Source organism: Bos javanicus, chromosome 12 (genome assembly GCF_032452875.1).
Source record: "Bos javanicus breed banteng chromosome 12, ARS-OSU_banteng_1.0, whole genome shotgun sequence".
NCBI lineage: Eukaryota > Metazoa > Chordata > Mammalia > Artiodactyla > Bovidae > Bos > Bos javanicus.
Window position 1 is genome coordinate 76393673 of NC_083879.1, and position 20788 is coordinate 76414460.

General features: G+C 46.6%; 1 protein-coding gene across 4 annotated transcripts in view; it reads right to left on the minus strand.

Moving 5' to 3' along the window:
* DOCK9 (dedicator of cytokinesis 9) overlaps positions 1–14501 on the minus strand; it is a 324937-nt gene extending 310436 nt beyond the window's left edge. For 3 of the 4 annotated variants that reach the window (XM_061435266.1, XM_061435276.1, XM_061435256.1), the window contains exon 1: positions 14342–14501. In XM_061435266.1, the coding sequence (XP_061291250.1) occupies positions 14342–14470 (129 nt within the window). In that variant the 5' untranslated portion in view covers positions 14471–14501. The remainder of the gene's footprint in view (positions 1–14341) is intronic. The other variant, XM_061435261.1, reaches the window with a different exon arrangement.
* Between the last annotated feature and the right edge of the window lie 6287 nt (positions 14502–20788).

The window sequence follows — 20788 nt, forward strand, 5'->3', positions numbered from 1 at the left end:
AGTCACTATCTTTTACAATCACTGAAAACCCAGGCAATAGCACATTGCAAATCTGTGTTCCATAGAGCTTAAAGTCACCAACAATTTTGCATAAAAAACTGAATTTCCTTTTCATGCACAGTTCTCACAATCAACTCAGATTATTTTTAATCTGGAGCCCCACGAAAATTGGTTTCCTTTTCACTTCTGAAGAAAGCTGAGGTTTTACAGTTCTTACACCCTCAATGATAGCAATATAAATAGCTATGATAATACACTACCATATTATTTAACATAAGTTTAATATGTTAATATGATACTATATTATTTAACATAAGTTTCATATGACTTAAGGACTAAATAAGGATCCAGATCCAAATCCTTGTATATTTGGGGGTCTTTGCGACTCAGAACATATTTTAGATGCCATGAGAAATAAATCTCTTAAATGCCCAATCTGTTCTTCCTAGTTGGCAAATTACTTGTGCACAGCTAAAGATCTTAATTTAGGCCTCTTTAGGACGTCAATAGCAACATTATCATAAAAATGAAACCCCTTCCCTCCCTCTCTTGCGCTCCTGGTCGGTGCCTTTGAGCCTCACCCACAATTCCCACTGCACTCTTCCCATTGAGGTGCATTTCCTCTATTTAATACCTTCATGAGACAAACATCCTGTCACTACTCCTACAGTGAACATGCAGGTCAAGCTTCATGTTTCCTGGGTCTCAGGAAAGCAGTGTAATAGTTGAGGTCCCAGTACGCTTCTGGTCCCCCAAAAGCCACCTTCACTCTCAGCACATTCCTAGGAACTCGACCTGCTCTCGTCGCAACTGTCCTTCTTCCTTCCAGGGTGCAAACAGCCAAGAGGCAAAAGACTGTTGAAGGAGAATACCAACCCAAGAGCTCCCTGGGTCCTGTCTGCGCTCCTTTTCCCTCTAGGCTGCACACTCTCCGAGGACAAGGTTTATCTCAATGTTTATCCTTCAAAGTCTATTGAGTACATTGATGACCAGAGACAACTGGGGATCTAGTGAACATTACAGCACAAGAGCTTAAAAAATGGTATTAACAACAGGGCATTTTTGTCTGCTAATGTCATTGTTAAGTAGCCAAATAGAAAAAAATGCCTCAAGATCTGCTAAGATCCCAACTAAAGGATAAACAAGAGAAGCTGAATCTCAGGAGGCTCCAGGGCAAGACACCCTGGCCTGATAATAGAGAAGATCACGAGGAAGCCTGGAGCAGAGGAGACTGGGCTCCATCTGGCCTCTGCCCCTCCTCTCCCAAAGGTCACCTCTGATGGAAATGAGCTCCAGGGCAGCACCAGGCCAGGCTCCAGGGCAAAAAACCCGGTCAGAAAGGAGCTTAAATCCCCTGCAGGCTGGTCAGCGTCCCCCTACGTCACAGAGGTGACACTGGGTCAAGACCATGAAGAGGCGGGCATCACAGGGGGAGTCCAGGTCTCCTGACAAGGAGTATGGGGCTCACTGCGGCATGCTGGGAGGATGGGGGTAGGTGGGTGGGGCTTGCTTTAAGACACCAAGACGCCAAGTGGTAAGCAAAGAAGTCAGGACTCTTCCTGGTCATTTCCAACAACTGAAGCTATGGGAGAGGACATCTGTGATTCTCTCAGATTCTGGAAGCTATTCTGGACCCCTCTCCCCAGTATCCACCAAAGGAGCCCATCCCCACCATCCCACCTAGACAGTCTCCAGCAGGTACGCCTGATACAGTAACTGGAGAAACACACTGTGTCAGGAATCTCAGCCCATCTCGGGTTTAAGTGGCTTCTAGTTTTAAGTCCCCTGCATGGATCACAGCCTTGCTGTGGTGAAGGGGCTTGCATGACTCAATGAAGCTGTGAGGAGACAGTGGAGCCTGGCATGCTGCAGACCATGGGGACACAAAGAGGCGGACAGGACTGAGGGACTGAAGAACAACAAATTTGATACATTAATTGGCTTCTGATAAATTAAAATTTGATGTATTAATTGGTTTTTCACAAAATCACCTACAAAGAAATCAGTAGAGTACACACATTCTTCCATAAAAAAAAATCATAAAATAGTTATTTCTATTCTTTTGAAAACAAATAACCAACATTCTCTCAGAAGGTTTTCTTCCAAGAATAAAAAACATTTTAAATGGCTATGAACATATTAAAAGACTGGAGAGAAAAAAAAAAAGTTAACCTCAGAGATTAAATACGCTGTAAATTCTAGCTAGTGTAATGGTTTATAAATGAATGTAATATACTATAAATATTATGGCACCTCTGCTATCACCATAGGAACTCTGCTTTCTACTTAAGAAAACAGCAATATGTTAGAATGACAGATTAAATAAATTCTCTAAATAGTATTACAAATGCAACTCTTTCTGTAATGATATAACTTGAACAAACTGCCATTTATAGCTGAATATTTATTTTAGCCAAGGGAAAGCAGCCTGAAAGGTAAAATGACCTAGATTAACAGAGTTTATTATTCTACATTAAAGAACTTTAGGTTAGTAGGTCCAGGAAAGGTTTTTTCCCTCAAGCTACATAATTATTTTAACCAAAGTACACATAAAACTATGATCTTATATCCCTTAAAAAATATTATTTGACTACTAATTAATTCTTCCTTCATCAATGAGTTTCTATTGAGATCTTTTTTAGATTAATCTTGTCATTCTGGCTTTTTTATTTCTTTCTCTCTGTCCTAATATTCCTTAAACCAAAATGAAGAATGTATTTCTTGGCTTATGGAAAAGTGAATGTCAATCACCCATAAACTGGCTTAAGACTAATGAAATATATAAACGGGAAAGAGATCATGGTACAAATAGATGTTTCATATTCTGATATTATCTGATTACCACGGTCTGTAAAGATATTTGATGAAATGCAAGAGCAAACAAGGTAAATTCAATTATTTCCTGTGATCAGCAGAAAATACATTGGATCAAGAGCCATAAACTGGATCTCACTCCTGTCTGTAATACAGACTGTATGACCACAGACAAATCAGTTAACCACAGCACACCTTATCTTCCTCATCTGTAAAACTAGGAAGCTGGAACACACAACCTCTAAACTACCTTTTACCTCCAAAACAGTATGATTTCTACCAACCCAGAGAATTCATGGTACTTTCCAGAAAGGCATATAATGATTTGAGTTAACCATTTAAAAGTTTCTGAGAAACTCAAATTTTAAAATGATATCTTCTGACAGTCCCTGCCATCTTATCAAGAAAAAATGTCAGCTATCAGCCAGGTGACCTTAAGTGAGTCACTTGATTTCTCTAGTCTGCAGTCTCCTCATCAAAAAAGAAATTAAAAAAAAAAAAAAACACTATCCCTGTCTGTCTAACTAGATTTTCCAGAGGCCCAAGCAAGATGTTCTTTGGAAAGGATTTCATAAAACTGCCAAACGCAAGATTTAATTATTTAACCTGGGTCTCCTTCCTCCTTGAACATTCAAAACAGAACTCTTAACTGGTTGACAATATTTCTGCTACCAAGATGCACGTGTATATCTTATTCCAGGCACACATTTTACATTAAGGTGCACACATACATAAACGTCAAGAGGTACAATTTTCAAAGAGTACTAATTGGAGTGTCTTAAAGAAGCACCAAAATTTTCCTTCTATATTCATTACTTTTTTCTTGATAATTATCTATTCACTTATGAAAGCTAGATAAGAAACATTAGAATATACAAAGAACAAGTCATATTCCCTTTTCATGCATTTTCTTTCAAAATTTCTCTTACCCACAGGTTATTTCTTTCACAACTGTGACATGCCTATTAATGTTTCCACGTACTATTTCTTTTTCACCCAACATTATAATTTTCCTGTTATAAGTTCTCCTGAAGGAGCTCTTTTAGAGTTATATGATATTCCTTTAGGATGCCCTCATAAATCACAAAAGCGTGTACTATTGGGTATATACTGTGCACCAGACCCTATTCTAAGTGTTTTTTACGCATCTTCTCACTTAATCACCACAAACATCTACAAGAAAGTGTCATTATGATATCCATTCCTGGGGTCGAGAGATTGAGAAAGCAGGGCTTTCTCTGAAGAGCTGGGTCTAGGATCTCCTGAGCCCAGGTTCTTATCCAATATATCCTACCACCACTTGTCACAGAATTACTCCCCTATTAACAGAACTTGGGTATACCAGGGTATTTCCTATGTCCCAGAAGTCAGAGACTAAACATCTGATATTTACCTTATTCCTGAAACAAGAGCATAGCTTAATTTTTTAGATTAATCATCATTTTTGCTTTTTGTTTCTATCTGTCCTCCTTCCTAATGGACTTCCCTGGGGGCTCAAAGAGTAAACAATCCTCCTGCCAATGCAGGAAACCTGGGTTCATTCCCTGGTTCAGTAAGATATCCTGGAGAAGTAAATGGCAACCCATTCCAGTATTTCCTGCCAGTTCAGCTGGTAAAGAATCTGCCTTCAATGAAGGAGACTCCAGTTCAATTCCTGGGCTGGGAAGATTCACTGGAGGAGAAGGGATAAGCTACCCACTCCAGCATTCTTGGGCTTCCCTGGTGGCTCAGCTGGTAAAGAATCCGCCTGCAATGTGGGAGACCTGGGTTCAATCCCTAGGTCGAGAAGATCCCCTGGAGAAGAGAATAGCTACCCACTCCAGTATTCTGGCCTAAAAAATCCCATGGGCTCGCAGAGTTGGACATGACTGAGCGACTTTTACTTCCTGGAGAAGGAAATGGCAACCCAATCCAGTATTCTTGCCTGGAAAATCCCATGGACAGAGGAGCCTGGTAGGCTACAGTCCACGCAGTCACAAAGAGTTGAACACAAGTGAAGTGACTTACGGAGAAGGCAATGGCACCCCACTCCAGTACTCTTGCCTGGAAAATCCCATGGACGGAGGAGACTGGTAGACTGCAGTCCATGGGGTCGCTGGGAGTCGGACACAACTGAGTGACTTCACTTTCACTTTTCACTTTCATGCATTGGAGAAGGAAATGGCAACCCACTCCAGTGTTCTTGCCTGGAGAATCCCAGGGACGGGGGAGCCTGGTGGGCTGCCGTCCATGGGGTCGCACAGAGTTGGACACGACTGAAGCGACTTAGCATCAGCAGCAGCAGCAGAAGTGACTTAGCATATACCATAATACTTCTTCATCAACAAAATAGTGTTTATACTTTAAAAAGTGAACAACCTATATACACTGTTTATTTTTTTTAACTCTTCATGGTAAAGAACTTTCCTTAATCTATATGTCAGAATGTGTATTTTCTCTATGAAAACAGTATGTGAATCTGTAAATACAAAAGAATTTGAGAATAAACTTCTCGTGGCCAATGGAGACCGTAGGCAGTTCACTGACATTTGCTTTCAGATTCAGTTTCAGATTAACATTCAACAAATGTTAATCTATAATAAATTAAGTGGGCATGTCTCTAACACACGCACTGACCCAACCAGCCTCCCTAAGCAGACATACCCAAGCACTATCTTAACTGGATTTATTCCTGCCAACTTCAAAGAAATGAGGGACAGGGAGATTTCAACACACCATTTGGCATTAGAGTCCTGATCAGACTATAAGTCTCCTTGCCTTCAACTTGCTGATAAGAGTTAAAGGAGTCCATTCAAGAAAAAGTGACAGAGATGTAAACAAAACCGAAAAAAACTTCCTCATCCAAGTACCCTTGATGATTTGCAGAACTGATGACTCTAGGGATAGAAAAACACTTCCAGATTTTTATTCTTTGTGTTTTTGTTTTGCTCTCAGATAAACGAGTTACCAAATACCTAACATAAGAATCAGATCACTGTGTCATTTTACACACTGGAGTTCAACGGAGTTGGTGAAAACAAACTGCCCTAAAAAAGGAAATTAACTTTACTTGTATTAAAATGTGTTCGGGTCAGTTCAGTCTCTCAGTCGTGTCCAACTCTTTGCGACCCCACGGACTGCAGCACGCCAGGCTTCCCTAGCCATCACCAAGTTACGGTTAAATTAAACTGTGTAGCCGCTCTCAAAACTTATGCAAAGGTCATACAGGTGTACTGCCAACCGCTTTTTCCTAAACTAAAGCAGACAAAGGGCCAGCCCCAAAATGATGCATTCTTACTTACATGAATGTTATCAAATCTATCAGGCGGCAATGAGAAACTAATGATACAACACATCCTGTACATTAGGAAAATTAACCTGGCGGAGGGAGACAGGCTGGAATGAAATAAATAGAAATTGCAGGGGAGACAGACAAATTAGGGGCAGTGGGGAATCAAAAAAAGATTTTAAAACAAAACATGTCAGATGTAGAGACTTTAGGAATCTTTCATCATCAAAATATACAGTTATTGCTGTTTAGTCACTCAGTCATGTCCAACTCTGCGACCCCATGGACTGCGGCACTCCAGGCTTCCCCGGCCTTCACCATTTCCCGGAGTTTGCGCACTCGTGTCTGTTGAGCTGGTGATGCCAAAAGTACTTATATATATATATATATATATATATATATATATATATATGCATAACTGAATTACTTTGCTGTGCACCTGAAGCTAATACAACATTGTAAATAAACTACATTTCAATAAAAATTTTAAAAAATATATGTCTATTGCTGCCGCTGCTGCTAAGTCACTTCAGTCGTGTCCGACTCTGTGCGACCCCATAGACGGCAGCCCACCAGGCCCCGCCGTCCCTGGGATTCTCCAGGCAAGAACACTGGAGTGGGGTGCCGTTTCCTCCTCCAACGCATGAAAGTGAAAAGTGAATGTGAAGTCGCTCAGTCGTGTCCGACTCTTAGCGACCCCATGGACTGCAGCCCACCAGGCTCCTCCATCCATGGGATTTTCCAGGCAAGAGTACTGGAGTGGGGTGCCATTGCCTTCTCCTATATGTCTATTGAGCCCCTGCTAATTGCCAGGTACTGGGGAAACCATAGTGAACCAACAGGCCAGGGAGGGAAACAGAGGTCACACAAACATATGTATCCGTCAATATATAACTTGTGTTAAGGGGTACAAAGGAAAGAACAGTCTGGGTGGATAGGCAAGGCCTCTGAGAGGCAAGGACCTGCAGGCACAGTTCCAAAGACCCAGGCGGGTGGCCTGGCCATGAGGAAGGAGGCAGGGTGGTGATTTCTATACGAGGCAGGGGCAAGAGCTCTTGCCAAGGCCGTGGGGTACGAGAGAGCCTGGCAACCAGAAGATGGAAAAGCCGGGCTGGTGAGCAATGCACAGGTGGTGCCTAGTAAGGAGAGTACCTTATAGTCCAGGGAAGAGGCTCCTAATCCCAGGGCAGCGGGAGGCAGTGTGGGCACCGGTGTGGTGTGCAGTGCGCTCAGTTGTGTTCAACTCTTTTGTGACCCCATGGACTGTAGCCCACCAGGCTCTCTGTCCATGGAATTTTCCAGGTAAGAACAGTGGAGTGGGTTGCCATTTCCTATTCCAACTGGTGCGTTAAGGATTCAGAACTGAAGTCCTAGGGATGGAGTAAGAGTGGAAGCAGAGACCAGAGAGGAAGGGTGTTAACCGGCAGGGGCCAGAGGAGAGGCAGGAGCCGGAGGACGGGGTGGCAGGTGGCAGCAGCCCGGAGCACGGCTCACCACAGACCTCCGCTCTCCAAAGGCCCACAGGCGGGACCAGGCTTCCCTGCCCTCTGCAGTTGGGAGTGTGGCCAAGAGATTTGCTTTAGCCGACAGAACATAAGCAAAGGGATGGGTGGAAACCCAAGAACCTATGAGGGAGACCCCACATGCTTTCCTGGCACAAGAAAACCCACCTCTTTCAAGGCAGGGGCCATCTCATGGCTTAAGGGGTGAGGACTGAGACTCTGCCCCACACTAAGGGCAGAACCAGGCTGCGGGGCCACAGCCTGAAGTCACCCCGTGGTTAGTATTAAAGCGGTAACAGAACTCAGGTCCCCGAACTTGACCACAGGCCTCACTGCCTCCCGACATGATTAGGGAAGAATTTTCTCAAGTCATTATTCTTCTAAAACTAAACTTCATGGCATCATAAACAACCCAACCCCACAATTCATTTAGATTACTGTTAAGACCTTTAGAGAGTTTGCAGTGGGTCGGTGGTTTACATTTTTTGCCCTGAACCCTCAGCACTGTGACTTTAGACGCTGTCATTTAGGTATATTTCAGTCCAGTCCTCAGGGGGAGTTCCTACAGTTGTTTAAGAACTGAGCCAAAGAATGGAGCATGTTAAAGTTCTTGATACATATAGCCCAGCTCATGTAGTCATAGCATTCATCGCGTTAAAAAACCTAGGAGACACAATTCTCATAAAATGCCATATGAATGGAACTGTGAGATGAGGCGACCCTGCAAACAAAAGTGCCTGGCTCGCCCATCCTTGCAAAACCTTCTCTATCTTTGCAAATTTATCGGGCAAAGATAGCATCCTGTTTTAATTAGTGTTTCTGTAATCATTGGCAGGGCTGAACTTTTTTTTTTTTCCTGTTCTTTATTGGTTAACTGTATTCCTTTCTTTGAGGAACTACCTATGAATGTCCTTTCCTATTTTTCTTCCGGCATATTTTTCTTTTTTTAATTGACTCCTAAGAGCTCTCATTATATTTTTTTAAAACTTAACACTATGACTGAGATATAGATATACAGAAGAGGACAAATATTGTTTCTAAGCTTATTATTGGCTTTTAAATTTATGGTGCTTGTGACACAGAGAACGTAGGTTTGAGTGCTTGCCTGAGGAGGCAGGAGGCAGGGTGGTGAGTAGGGACACATGGTCTGAAGCCACAGTCCCCAGGTTCCAGACACAGATTCCCCCACTTACAGCCTCTGACCTTGAAATGACTCGACCTCCTATGTGTAAAGCCCTGACACATATCCTAGGACACAGTAAGTGCTTAGTAAGTGCTGTCTCCAGATTCATTTAGTCAAGATGAGCAATCTTTCATTACAATATGAGCTTACCTTTGTTAAGCACTTACTATTAAGTATCTTTACACACATTATATCTTTTAATCTTTATTTTAAGAACTCCCTGAGATAATAATACCCAACAATCCCAATTCTCAGATGAGTAAACTGAGACAGTGAAGAAACCTGATCAAAGTCCTCTGCTCATCAACGGCAAGGCCCTGAGTTCACCTCCCAGGCCCAGGCCAAACTGGTTTTGTCCTTTACTTTCATTCTTCAAAGAAACCCCTCTCTACCCTTACATGATTATTCATCCGTGTTTTATGCTGTTTCTTTGACTTATTTTACGTGTGTCTCTTACATGTAGTTATCACTTATTTCAGTATGTGGTATATAAGGTGGGATCAATACTTTTCTGTGATATAATTTACTCAGTGGTGTACCCACCATGTTTGACTTACTGCTCACTCATGTGTACCCTAAAAGTTGACACACACAGAGGCCTGTTTTTGTTCTATGCCAAAGACTTCACTTTGTGTCCTTAGGACTGTGTGACACAAAACTGTCACATAATTTACCCCCAAGATTACGCAGAGGGAACAATCTCTAAGAAGAGTATGTTCAGGGACTGGTTTGAACCTCTTTCCTAAAATAGGTTTCAAAAAGACAAGAAGAAAAAACGTCTATTTTATGATCTGTTCTCAGCCAGTCATTGAAAACTGTCCTCCAAGTTAGCAACTGTATTTCTCAAAACTTCTCTCCCTTCCTCCTAAACCTTACCCTTCCCTGCCCAAGCTGCTCTGCTCCCTCTTGGCCTAGCCAGGCCTTCGAAGTATGTGCTTGGTCTCTGCCTCTCATTCCTTTCTGGGAGAAAAGTCTCCCTTGTCTCGGCATCTCCCAGGTCCCGTTCAGTTCCTCACAAACCCTTTCCCGAGTGTATCAATTCTCTGTTACGTTATCTTTCTCTGCTCCTTCTTAGTATGTGTTCCTTCACATGTGTTTGATGTATTTCAGCCTACTGCTATCCTTGTGTTGAAGACTGACCTGTCCACCTGCTGAGAGTTTAGATCATAAACCCTTCAAGGCAAGAGCCTGCTCTAAACAACAGCAGATCCTCAGCACCCAGCAAAAAGTCCTAGAACAGAACAGGCCCTCGACAAACGTGGATAAAGGTTTCACAGTTCCACTCCTCCCTTTTCAAACTCAAGGCATTACGAATGCTCTCCTGTCTCCCAATATTCAAATAGACCAGAAACCAAAGAAACACACACCTGTTGTTGATTATCGAGTTGGAGATGGGCCTTCGCCCTGCTTGCTGTATGCTGGGACATTTCTGTTGTTGGGACTCCACCAGAGGGTGGAGAAAGACGGTGAGGTGAAGCCCAGGCCAGTCCAGTTACCGATTTACTATCCTATCTGATTTAAAATTACAGCCAAAATGAGGTTTTACGTTATCTGGGGATTTCAAAGAACACCACCTCTCGGGTCTCAGGTTACCTAGGATCATACAGAACTGGGAGGGTGAGAAGGGCCCCAGGGCGGCACTCCGGAGATTATCATGCCTGTCCGTCCCCCTCCAGTTACACAAAGGGAACTGTGGTGCCGGCCTAACTTGGTTTTACTTCATCTCACACTGCAGGGTTCTCGGATGCCTGTGGAATGGTGTCACCAGCAGGGACTTAATGGCGAAGGAGGGCCTCAAGCTGGGCACGCTGAGATAAGATCGGCAAGGAGGCCAGGTGACTTGGGCAGCAATACCCAAGCGCGTGGAGCTGCCAAACCCACGTGAAGGGCCCCGTCCCAATATTCACACAGATCTTTCAGAGAAAGGATATTTTTAGGCCCTGGGTGGTATACTTCCTTAGATCTAGGCCATTACGATGCTATCTTTAATACATCTGAAAGGTCCAATCACTACTCAACACTGCTCAGGGAATTATTTCTAGTTTTTTTCCTGAGCTTGCCTATGATCTGAACATGCTGCCCTCCTGACTGTGCTCAATCACGGAAAGCTGATTCTGGAACTGTGACGATTTTTCTTTCACTACCCAAAATCATAAATGACATCTTCCACAGTTAGGAACATTACAAGTAGCAGTAGTTCTACTGCACTTATAAAAGAGTCGGACACAATTTAGTGACTGAACAATGACAACAACTCCTATAAAAGCATCTTTGAATCGAAGCCTGTTGGTCGGGAAAGGGACTCTAGAGCAATCTAGAACAGCTTCTCATTTACAAGAACAGGAGCCCTGAGGTGCAGAGAAATTAAGGGACCAACCCAGGGTGACTTAAGTACTGGTAGGATATTGACCAGGCACTGTTTAAGAGCTTTACCCATACTGCTCACTAAATCCTCTCAATAACCATGGAAAGTAAGTACAAATACTATCTCTGCTGTGCTACAGGTAAGAAAACTCACCAAGGCTGAATTATGTGCCTAAGACTGCACAGGGCAGAGCTGGAACTACAGCCCAGGTGCTCTGACTTCAGAGCCCACGCTTTGCACTACCAAACTTCTCAGGTTAAACCCAGGACTTCGGACTCCCGGGAGGGTTCACTCCATCATTACTAATTCTAAAGCTCATGAAAGAACAAACCACATTTGAAACGGCCAGCAAAACTTTTTAGGATCCTGATGAGAACAAACTACCACCATTCAAAGATGTTTCTGAAGCAAACTGGGAAGTCTGAAGAGTATTTCAACAGATTATTGCTAACTTTGACATAATGGCATTACAGTTATGTGGGAAAATATACCTATTTTTAATAATATGACTTAGCAACTAAACAACAACTGGATGAATGATGGGCACCATAGAACTCGCAATCACACAAAAATGGAGGGGGAAAGCGGGATAGTTAAAGCAAGTTTAGCAAAATCTTGATAATTATTGAATCTGGTTGATGGATTATGAAGGTTCATTATGATATTCTCTCCACTTTTTTGCATTTTTTCCAAGGTTTACAAATTAATATCATCTTTAAAGGCCCACAAACCTGAGCCTATAAAAAGTGAGCCTATCAAACAAACAAACAAAAATCTATGAGTACACCTTATTTGCTAATGGCAGCCTTTATCACCCACTGAATTACTTAATTCTGTTGTTTCTGATGTCACAGCCATTCAGCAGTACTAGAAGCATGAGAAGAGCTAGTTAAGTCTGTACTCCGTGTTCTCCTTTCAGTCAATCTACAGAACTGCTACAGTAGTCAGCTAGGTAAGAAACATTTATTGTGTGCTTACTATGCTATTAGCACTGACTCAGGCTGCCGACGGAGCAGAGTGTTACCTCCGTCCAGGCTGATCAGCGGACCCTGGGATTCCAAACCCTGGGCTGGTTGCTGCTCTGCCTCCTGCAAGGGTCTGGGTACCTTCTTAGACCTTCCTAGAACTAAGCCGAGACAGGTGCACCTGCTGTGGCTTCCTGACAGACACGGAAGCAGCAAGAAGCAGCAGGTGGTGGCAGAGTACCCGGCAGGAGGTGAGGGGGGTGAGGGTGATGGGTAATTTTTAGTATCTGTAAGTTATTCCAAATTCTCTCCATCTGCAAAGCAGAACCACTGCAACGCATTTCCCTTTTAGCTCGGGAGCCGTTCAAAGGCCCAAGGAGGCCCACTTGACTTTCCCATATTTTGAGTTTGTTTCATCAGACAAGCGGTTGCAGGTGGACATCGCTAAGAGTTGAGACATCAGCCAAACGTCTGACTGTTCATGCTTCAGGGTGTCCAGGGAAAAAGAGATGTACTGTTAACGTGTCGTGAGATAGAACACAGCAGCAGCATGTCACACACGGGAATGGATACTACTGGGTCACTATCAGCAGGCCAGCCTCCTACGGGAAAGGCTGCTGAATTCAAGGACTGCTGCACAGCAGTGGTGAGCAGTGTTGTACTTGACCTAATGGCTTGTTAAATTAGAACCTCCTTTTCAGTCCAGGTCTGCCTGCAGTATGGAACTCATGATTTTATTTATTCTTCTTTTGATTCAAATTTCTAATAGTGGGATATTATTAGTGCCCCCAGTTAAAAGAACTAAGTTTCCTTTCACAACAGAACAGGATGCCACAGATGTTTGTGGGGTTTATCCTTAACATACACATGTTGGCAAAAGTCAGGAAGATGCAGGATATACTACTTAGGCCAAAGCAATGAAAGGCAGGAAGAGATCCCAGGTTTTGGTCATTATCAATTCCCGCTTTACTCCTTATCATCAAATGATCAACTTCAGTAAAAACAGAAAAACAAAAATTCCTTATTACTGAACAGATTGGAGTTTAAGGAATCTAGAGAGAGCTGTCAGAGCCATGGAGAGAAAAATAAAACTGAGCCAACTAGCTATGGAAATCAGTGAAGCTTCATCTCCATTCTCCACAAACATCACACATGTCATTCTGTGTCTGGCCAGGAAGGGCATCTATCTGCCACCAAAAGGATGAGCCAGGCCCTGTGTTAAGGGACCCAGCAATCCACCAAGACAATACCCCACACACAGCCCCACGAAGCCCTAAGAATCACTTCCAAGGCCCAACAAGCACAAGTCACTCACCCACAAACAAGCCCCTTCCAAGAAAACAAACGCCAGAGCCCGGTGCAAGGAGCTGCTGAAAGTGTCCAGCTACCCACGAGGGCACGCTGCTGCTCAGACATCGCTCCTCTCTCGCACCGTCCAAGCGATCAGGGCGTACTGCGTTTCCAAATACAGCAGGACCAAGCCCGAGTAGTCGAAAAGTTGATTTAAAACTTCATCTTCCTCACACTCAGAGGCCTATGTTCAAAAGACTTTCTGCTAGGACCAGATTAATCCCCGGGGCAGCTTGCTACGAATCCCCCAAATCGTAGTCATTTGCACTCTTGCGGAAGTCACCAGCGATTCCTAGCAAGCCTCTTAACCTTTCGTAAGAGGCGCTCAAATCTCAGGATGCCGGCTAGGGGGAGGGAGTGGAAGAGAGATTACAAAACCCTTGCCCTTCTGGGGCTCAGCCCACCCAAAGGGGGTCCGCGGGGCCGTATCCCACCCTGGGTGTCGGACTGGAAGAGGAAGCTCCCACATCCATTCCCCTGCGCCCCTCCAGGCCACAGGTGTCAAGCACCACCCCCCCCCGCGACCCCCCGAAATAAGGGAGGAGGAGAAGGGTGGGGTGGGAGGGATGGAGGAAAGGAGAGAATAAATTCTCAGTTGGTAAACTTGGGGTTGGGGGGTGGGGGTTGGAATGAAGGAGATGGCGATTTCCCTCCCAGGAAATTTCCCAGGAGGGAGGTGGGCAGCAGCGGGGAGAGGACCCACGGGCGCAGGGTGGAGTTGGTGCCCTCTCCCGTATCTTCCCTTCTCCCCGGTCCGACACCCGCCTCCTCCACCACCTCTTAATCCTGCAGACCCAGGAGGGTCGGTGGCTCTGCCCCCGCCGGGTCGACTTAGAGGAACGCGAAGGGGGTGGCCGCCCGCCCTCCCGTCTCCCTCCGCGGTCCCGCACTCACCAGGAGCACCGAGCCGCGCACCACCTCCGACACGCTCTGCCGCAGCTCGGCCGCCGTGCCGGGCTTACTCAGCCCCCGGGTGAACTTCCGAGTCTCCGCCGAGGCGGGGAGCAGCGGCGGCTGCGACATCCTTGCCGCCGCCACCGCCGCCGCCGCCGCGCCTGCTCCCGCAGTCCGGCCGGGCCGCGCCGCCGCCAGGTGCGCCCTGGGCGCTCGGCCCGGCCCGCCGGCGACTCTCCCGGCGCCGCCGCCCGCCCGCTGCCCCCACCGCCCCGCGGCTAGCCGCGCGTCCGGGAGGCGCAGCCCGGGCCGCGCCCTCCGCTGGATGTCACGCCCCTAGCCGCCCCCCGTCCCTAGGCGTCCGGGTCGCTAGTGCTCCGAGCGGCGCCCGGGTTCGCTAGGAAAGACCGTGCGTGTGGCGGCGGTGGCGGCGGCGGCGGCGGCGGCTCCCCCATGCCACCAGCCTCGCTCGGCGGCAGATCGCCGGGCCGCCTCCTCGGGGCGGGGTGTCCGGCGCGGCGCGGGGCGGGGCGGGGCGGGGCGGGCGGGGGAGGGGCCGACGCGGCGGGACGGCGGGCCCCCGCCGGTCCCGCGGCTGGTGCGGCGGGGCCCGGGCTGCTCGCCGTCCCGGAGCCCTGGCGGGGCAGGTGGGGACCCCAAGGGGAGGGGAGTAAGAAGGGGTGGGGGCGCCTCCTCCCGGGTCCGATTACTCCCCGGAGCCGCACGTCCGAAGACCCCAGGCCGGGCCGTGCACCCCGCCGGGAGGGCGCGCGACCCCGGGGCTGTGGCGCCAAGTCCTCCCGGGGGCCCGCACCTGTACGCGGGGACCCCGGGCTCCCGGCTGGCGGAGCCGCAGCATCCCGGGGACCGGCAGGGGTCGGGAGAGGGTGGCACCACGCCCCCCCGGGGCCGCTGATGGGGGGACGGAAGTTTCAGGAAAGCGGCCTGTGAGCGGCCCTCGGGAGAACACAGGGCGGTTGGCAGCCCGGGCCGGGCGGAACGGGACGGAGCGCCCCGGGGCCCAGGGGCCGGCAAGAGCCGCACGCACTTGGCGGGGGCGCTTCTCCGCCTCCCAAACCCCTTTCGGCCCCCAGAGGCGTCCACGCCTCCGCGAGCCCAAGGGAGGGGTCCGCGATGAGTCACGCAGACCCTGGCCGGCCGGGACCAGCTGCTGCGTCACCGTCAAAACTTCTGAGCCTCGCCCCGCTCCTCTGTAAACGGAGGGCCGCAACCTGCCCAGGGGCTGAAGTGACAGGGCGAGAGCCGTCGGCCGCCCCCCCTGCTCCGCGGCCCGGCCGGACCGCTGGGCGCCAAGCCCGGGAAAACCCAGGAGCGCCGGCCTGCGAGCCCAACGTGACCCCGGGAGCTGGCGGCCGCGAGCAACAGCCGCGGCTCTGAGGAGCTTCCTCACACCCGCTGTTCCGGCTTCCCCATTCCTAAGGGGATCCCCACCTCTTCTCTTATTTCTGAGGAAACGTGGAGCACCCTAACTGACCCTCCTGAGGTGAGGGCTTGAGTAGACGGAGGAATTTGCGTAGCGCTTACGGCGCATGCTCACTGTTCTGGGTTTGTAGGCGGGAGTTTGGCTTAAGGAAGGTTCTGCTGATTGGTCGATCTGCGCGGACCACGCCCATCGCGTGCCTGATGGACAGCTCCTCACCTGCGCGCGCGGTGGCGGTGTGGACCCAGCCTTCAGAGGAATCCCTTCCCGCGCCGGTGTGGCCTCAGCGCATGGAGGCCGCCTAGCCGTCGTCAGCCAGTGAAGGAAGTCGCCAGTGGCCTCCCAGCCTGCTCGAAAGCCAAACACTGGCCCAAAGCGGAATCTTAAATGTGGGAAAACTACTGATCTAGGGTAGAAAGCAAAACACCACCGTTCAGGACTTAATGGGCAGGTCTGGTCCATGATAAAGCCTGGAGTTTTCGGCATGCAGTTGGCACTCAATAAATGTTTTTGCTGGATCGGATTGTTCTCCCCGTGTCTTGAGACGCGGGATGTAGCACTACACGTGAGCCTGACAAGCTGGAAGACAAAACAATAACGTGTGAAAATAATAAGAGCAATTACACACTAATCTATTTCCTCTGCTGTGTAAAGCCTAGATATTAACCAGGCTGCTCGTGTTCCAGGGGAGCGCTGGGTGACCCCAGAGGCAGAAGGCGCAGCTTCACGCGGGAGCCTGCGGTGTCTGGTTTCACCATGCACATCCCCGGTTTGTACCGCTGAGCTGCATGGGGTAGGTTAGTTCACTTCTTACTTCTTCTTACTGTTAGAAGCTGGCCTGAGAAACGTTAAGTTTTCCCTTTGAGCTTCTGACACCTGAAGAAGTTTCCAGATAGCACAGACCTTTACCCCTACTGAGCTGCCTTGGCTCTCTAAATCGCATCTACTTCCAGAGAATGCAAATAATAGATTTTATTCAATTAAAAACAACAGAAACGCACAATGTTGTGCAGCTTTCTTTCTTTCTTTCTTTTTTTTTTTTTTTTTGCTTTGTTCTGTTTAAGAAATGGATGAACACAGAAAAGAGCATGTATCTGGAAAGTGAAGAGTATCCATTTCTACCAGTCCTAGAAATGCTTACTGATTCATTATGTTCTAGAATTGGCAGATTTTCATTTAGGAAGCAGGGTTGAACTGTAAGATGCTGCCAGTAGTCACGGATAATGTCTAAACAAGAACAAGTTCTGACAGAGAAGGAGGAATGGTAATGTGAACTAAGTCCAGGAAGGCTGATTTTCCCAGTGATCCAGAGCAGAGCCTCTTCTTCCTGGTGAAGTTAACAAATGGGGCATTTATTAGGTTTAAATCTGAGCAGAAATTTCATCCTTCCTGTTTTAGGTTGAATTGTGTCCGCCGCCCCCCACCAAGAGCTTTCCTTGTGGCTCAGCTGGTAAAGACTCTGCCTACAATGCAGGAGACCTGGGTTCGATCCCTGGGTTGCAAAGATGCCCTGGAGAAGGGCATGGCAACCCACTCCAGTATTCTGGCCTAGAGAATTCCACGGAGTATACAGTCCATGGGGTCGCAAAGAGTTGGACATGGCCGAGCGACTTTCAGTTTCACTTTTCAAGACATATTGAAGTCCTGACTCCAGTATCTGTGAATGTGACTTTATTTGAAAATAGGGTCTTTGCAGATGTCATCAAGTTTCAGTGAGGTCATACTGGACCAATATGACCAGTGTTCTTAAGAGAAGAGACACAGTCAGAGACACACAGCAAGAAGGCCTGAGATTGGAATGAAACATCTACAAGTCAAGGAACACCAAAGATTGCTGGCAACCACCGGAAGCTTGATGAAATAAAGGATTCTTCCTTGAATCTTTGGAGACAGCATGGCCCTACTGATGCCTTAATTGGATTTCTAGTCTCCAGAACCATGAGAGAATAAATTTTCTTGTTCTAAGCCACCCAATTTGTGATGCTTTATTGTGGTACAATAGTCATCAGAAACTCACACACTTACCAAAGGCTGTTTGTCGTTTTTTGTTTTTAATCCCCACCAGAGTGGACCTAGAATTGTGTGAATTCTTACTGCATCAACCCCTGGAGAGAGGCAATCATACCTTTATTGAAGGAGGCACATCAGGTCAAGGTTGAAGATCCTGCATGAAATGGGGAGGGATGCTGTTTAAGGTGTGGTGGAAGCTACATCTATCTACTTTAACTTGAAGGGGTAACCCCATCTTTGTTTCACCAAAACTGTAGGAAGAAGGCCATCCTTTTTGTTGAGGATCATACTAGTAGGTACTGGAAATGAAATATAATTCAAGCCAGTTTTGAAGATTTGCATATAAGTGACAGTACAACATCCAAATATTTATAATTTAAGCATTATCCACGTTTTAATAATAATCTCTTACTGCATCATTTCTTGTTAGGTTAGCTTTAGGATCTGTGTATTTCTTAATGATACATAATTATTTTAAAACCTCTAGGTTATCCTGAAAGAGCACATCTGTGAAAATGAAATATGAGGTCCTTATGAGATCATTGAAACCAGGGTTTCTCAAACTTTATTGTGCATAAAAGTGACCTGGGGATCTTGTTACACTACAGATTCCAATTCAGAAGATCAGGTGTGGTAGCCGAAATCAAACTTCAGGAGATGGTGAGTGACAGAGAAGCCTGGCATGCTGCAGCCCATGGAATTGCAAAAGCATCAGACACATTTGGGCAACTGAACAAGAATGACAACCCGAAATCAACAGCTTTGACAAGCTCCCCACTGATGTCAAACTCCTCCCCCAGCAGACGCTGCTGGTGCACAGACCATGTTTTGTGAGCAGTGAGCATGTAGACTTCCATTTCCAGCAGTTTGGCAAACCGAAGGCCCTTAAAACTTCTCCCCTTTTAGAACAGTATGGAGGTTCCTGAATAAATAAAAATAGAGCTACCATATGACCCTGCAATCCTACTCCTGGGCATATAGACAGAGAAAGGCAGGATCAAATAGGATACGTGTTTTTTGTAGCAGTGTTTGCAATAGCCAAGACGTGCAAGCCACCAAAATGTCCATCGACAGAGGAATGGATAAAGAAGATGTGGTACATATATACGATGGAATATTACTTGGCTATAAAAAGGAATGCATTTGAGTCCGTTGTAATGAGGTGGATGAACCTAGAGCCTTTTATGCAGAGTGAAGTAAGTAAGAAAGAGAAAAATTGTGCTAAACCACTCAGGTTTGAGTGTTGTTAGTTACAGCTACATTGAGAACAGTCTGGGGTTTGGGGAAAGAGAATGGAAGGAGGTAAACCAGGGAGCAGTATTTTAGTCGCTAAGTCGTGTCTGACTCTTGCGACCCCATGGACAGTGGAGCCTGCCAGGCCCCTCTGTCCATGGGATTCTCCAGGCAAGAATACTGGAGTGAGTTGCCATTTCCTTCTCCAGAAACCAGGTAGGTGGCAACAACCCAACCAGAGGGAACCACCACTATGTCTATTAATTTATGCATAAAAAGCATCCTGTGCTTCTGAAAACCTACTCATAGTCTAGTGGAGAAGACCCCTCCGTAAATATAACTGTGATCCAACGGATCAGGAAGGTGGGACCACAAAGGAGAAACAACCAACTTGAGAGGTAGGAGCCAGGGGCAGTTTCTCAGAGAACAGGAAGCTGGAGCTGGTTGCTCTGCCTGGAGGCTGCCTTGTGACCCTTGTCTGAACAACTTCCGCAGAGAGCACCTGGGGCATGTTAGATTTGCATGATAATGTTTGAAAAACACCAACACAGGATCTGTCTTACGTAGTAAATGATCAGTCATTACTAGCTATTAAATAATTATAGGATATTTCAAGAAATTGTCATCAGAGCTGTTTACTGTGCATCCAGGGAGGGTCCAGATTGTGACATAAAACTCCCTACCCCAAGACTAAGCAGATACTTTCATCACCAAGTTCTGCCTCTTTTTGAATTAGTCTCAGATCTTCCCTCCTTTTCAACTGTTCGTCACCAGCACTTTTGCTCTAATTTGTGAACATGGTTCATAATCTCCAAAGGTTGACTGACACCAAAAAAGCAATGTTTGTTCATCTCGTTTTTTGTTCTGTAGCGTGCAATCCAAAACGACATTAATATTCTTTGTAGCAGGGTGTATTGCAAAGTCTAAGTTCGTCATCATTTCATAACAGAGAGCTGGGGAAAGACGAGGAATGAAAATTGGCTTTAATATCACTGAATCTCAATAACCTGTGATTATTGCTATACTGCTGCTGCTGCTAAGTCACTTCAGTCGTGTCCAACTCTGTGTGATCCCATAGACGGCAGCCACCAGGCTCCCCGTCCCTGGGATTCTCCAGGCAAGAACACTGGAGTGGGTTGCCATTTCCTTCTCCAATGCATGAAAGTGAAAAGTGAAAGGGAAGTCACTCAGTCGAGTCCGACTCTTAGCGACCCCATGGACTGCAGCCTACCAAGCTCCTCCATCCATGGGATTTTCCAGGCAAAGTACTGGAGTGGGGTGCCATTGCCTTCTCCGATTGCTGTACTAGGTATAACCAAATAATGATCATATACAATCACACCAAATGCATAATCCTAATAGTTTGGTTTAAAAATGCTGTTATTGAAACCATTCTGACCTTATCAAATAAATCCCCACAATGTTCCTAAGTGAGTTAAAATTTACATCAAAGATGAGGTAGGTGTGTGCGTGTGTGTGTGTGTGTGTGTGTGTCTGTGTGTGTAAAGTCACTCAGTCATGTCTGACTCTTTGTGACCCCATGGACTATAGCCCACCAGGCTCCTCTGCCCATGGAATTCTCCAAGCAAGAATACTGGAGTGGGTAGCCATTTCCTTCTCCAAGGGATCTTCCCTACCCAGAGATTGAACCCACATCTCATTAGGTCTCATTGGCAGGCAGGTTCTTTACCACTAGCGCCACCTGGAAAAATCTTGCACAATATTCCTGAGTTAAAGCTTACATCACAGATGAGGTGTAGAAA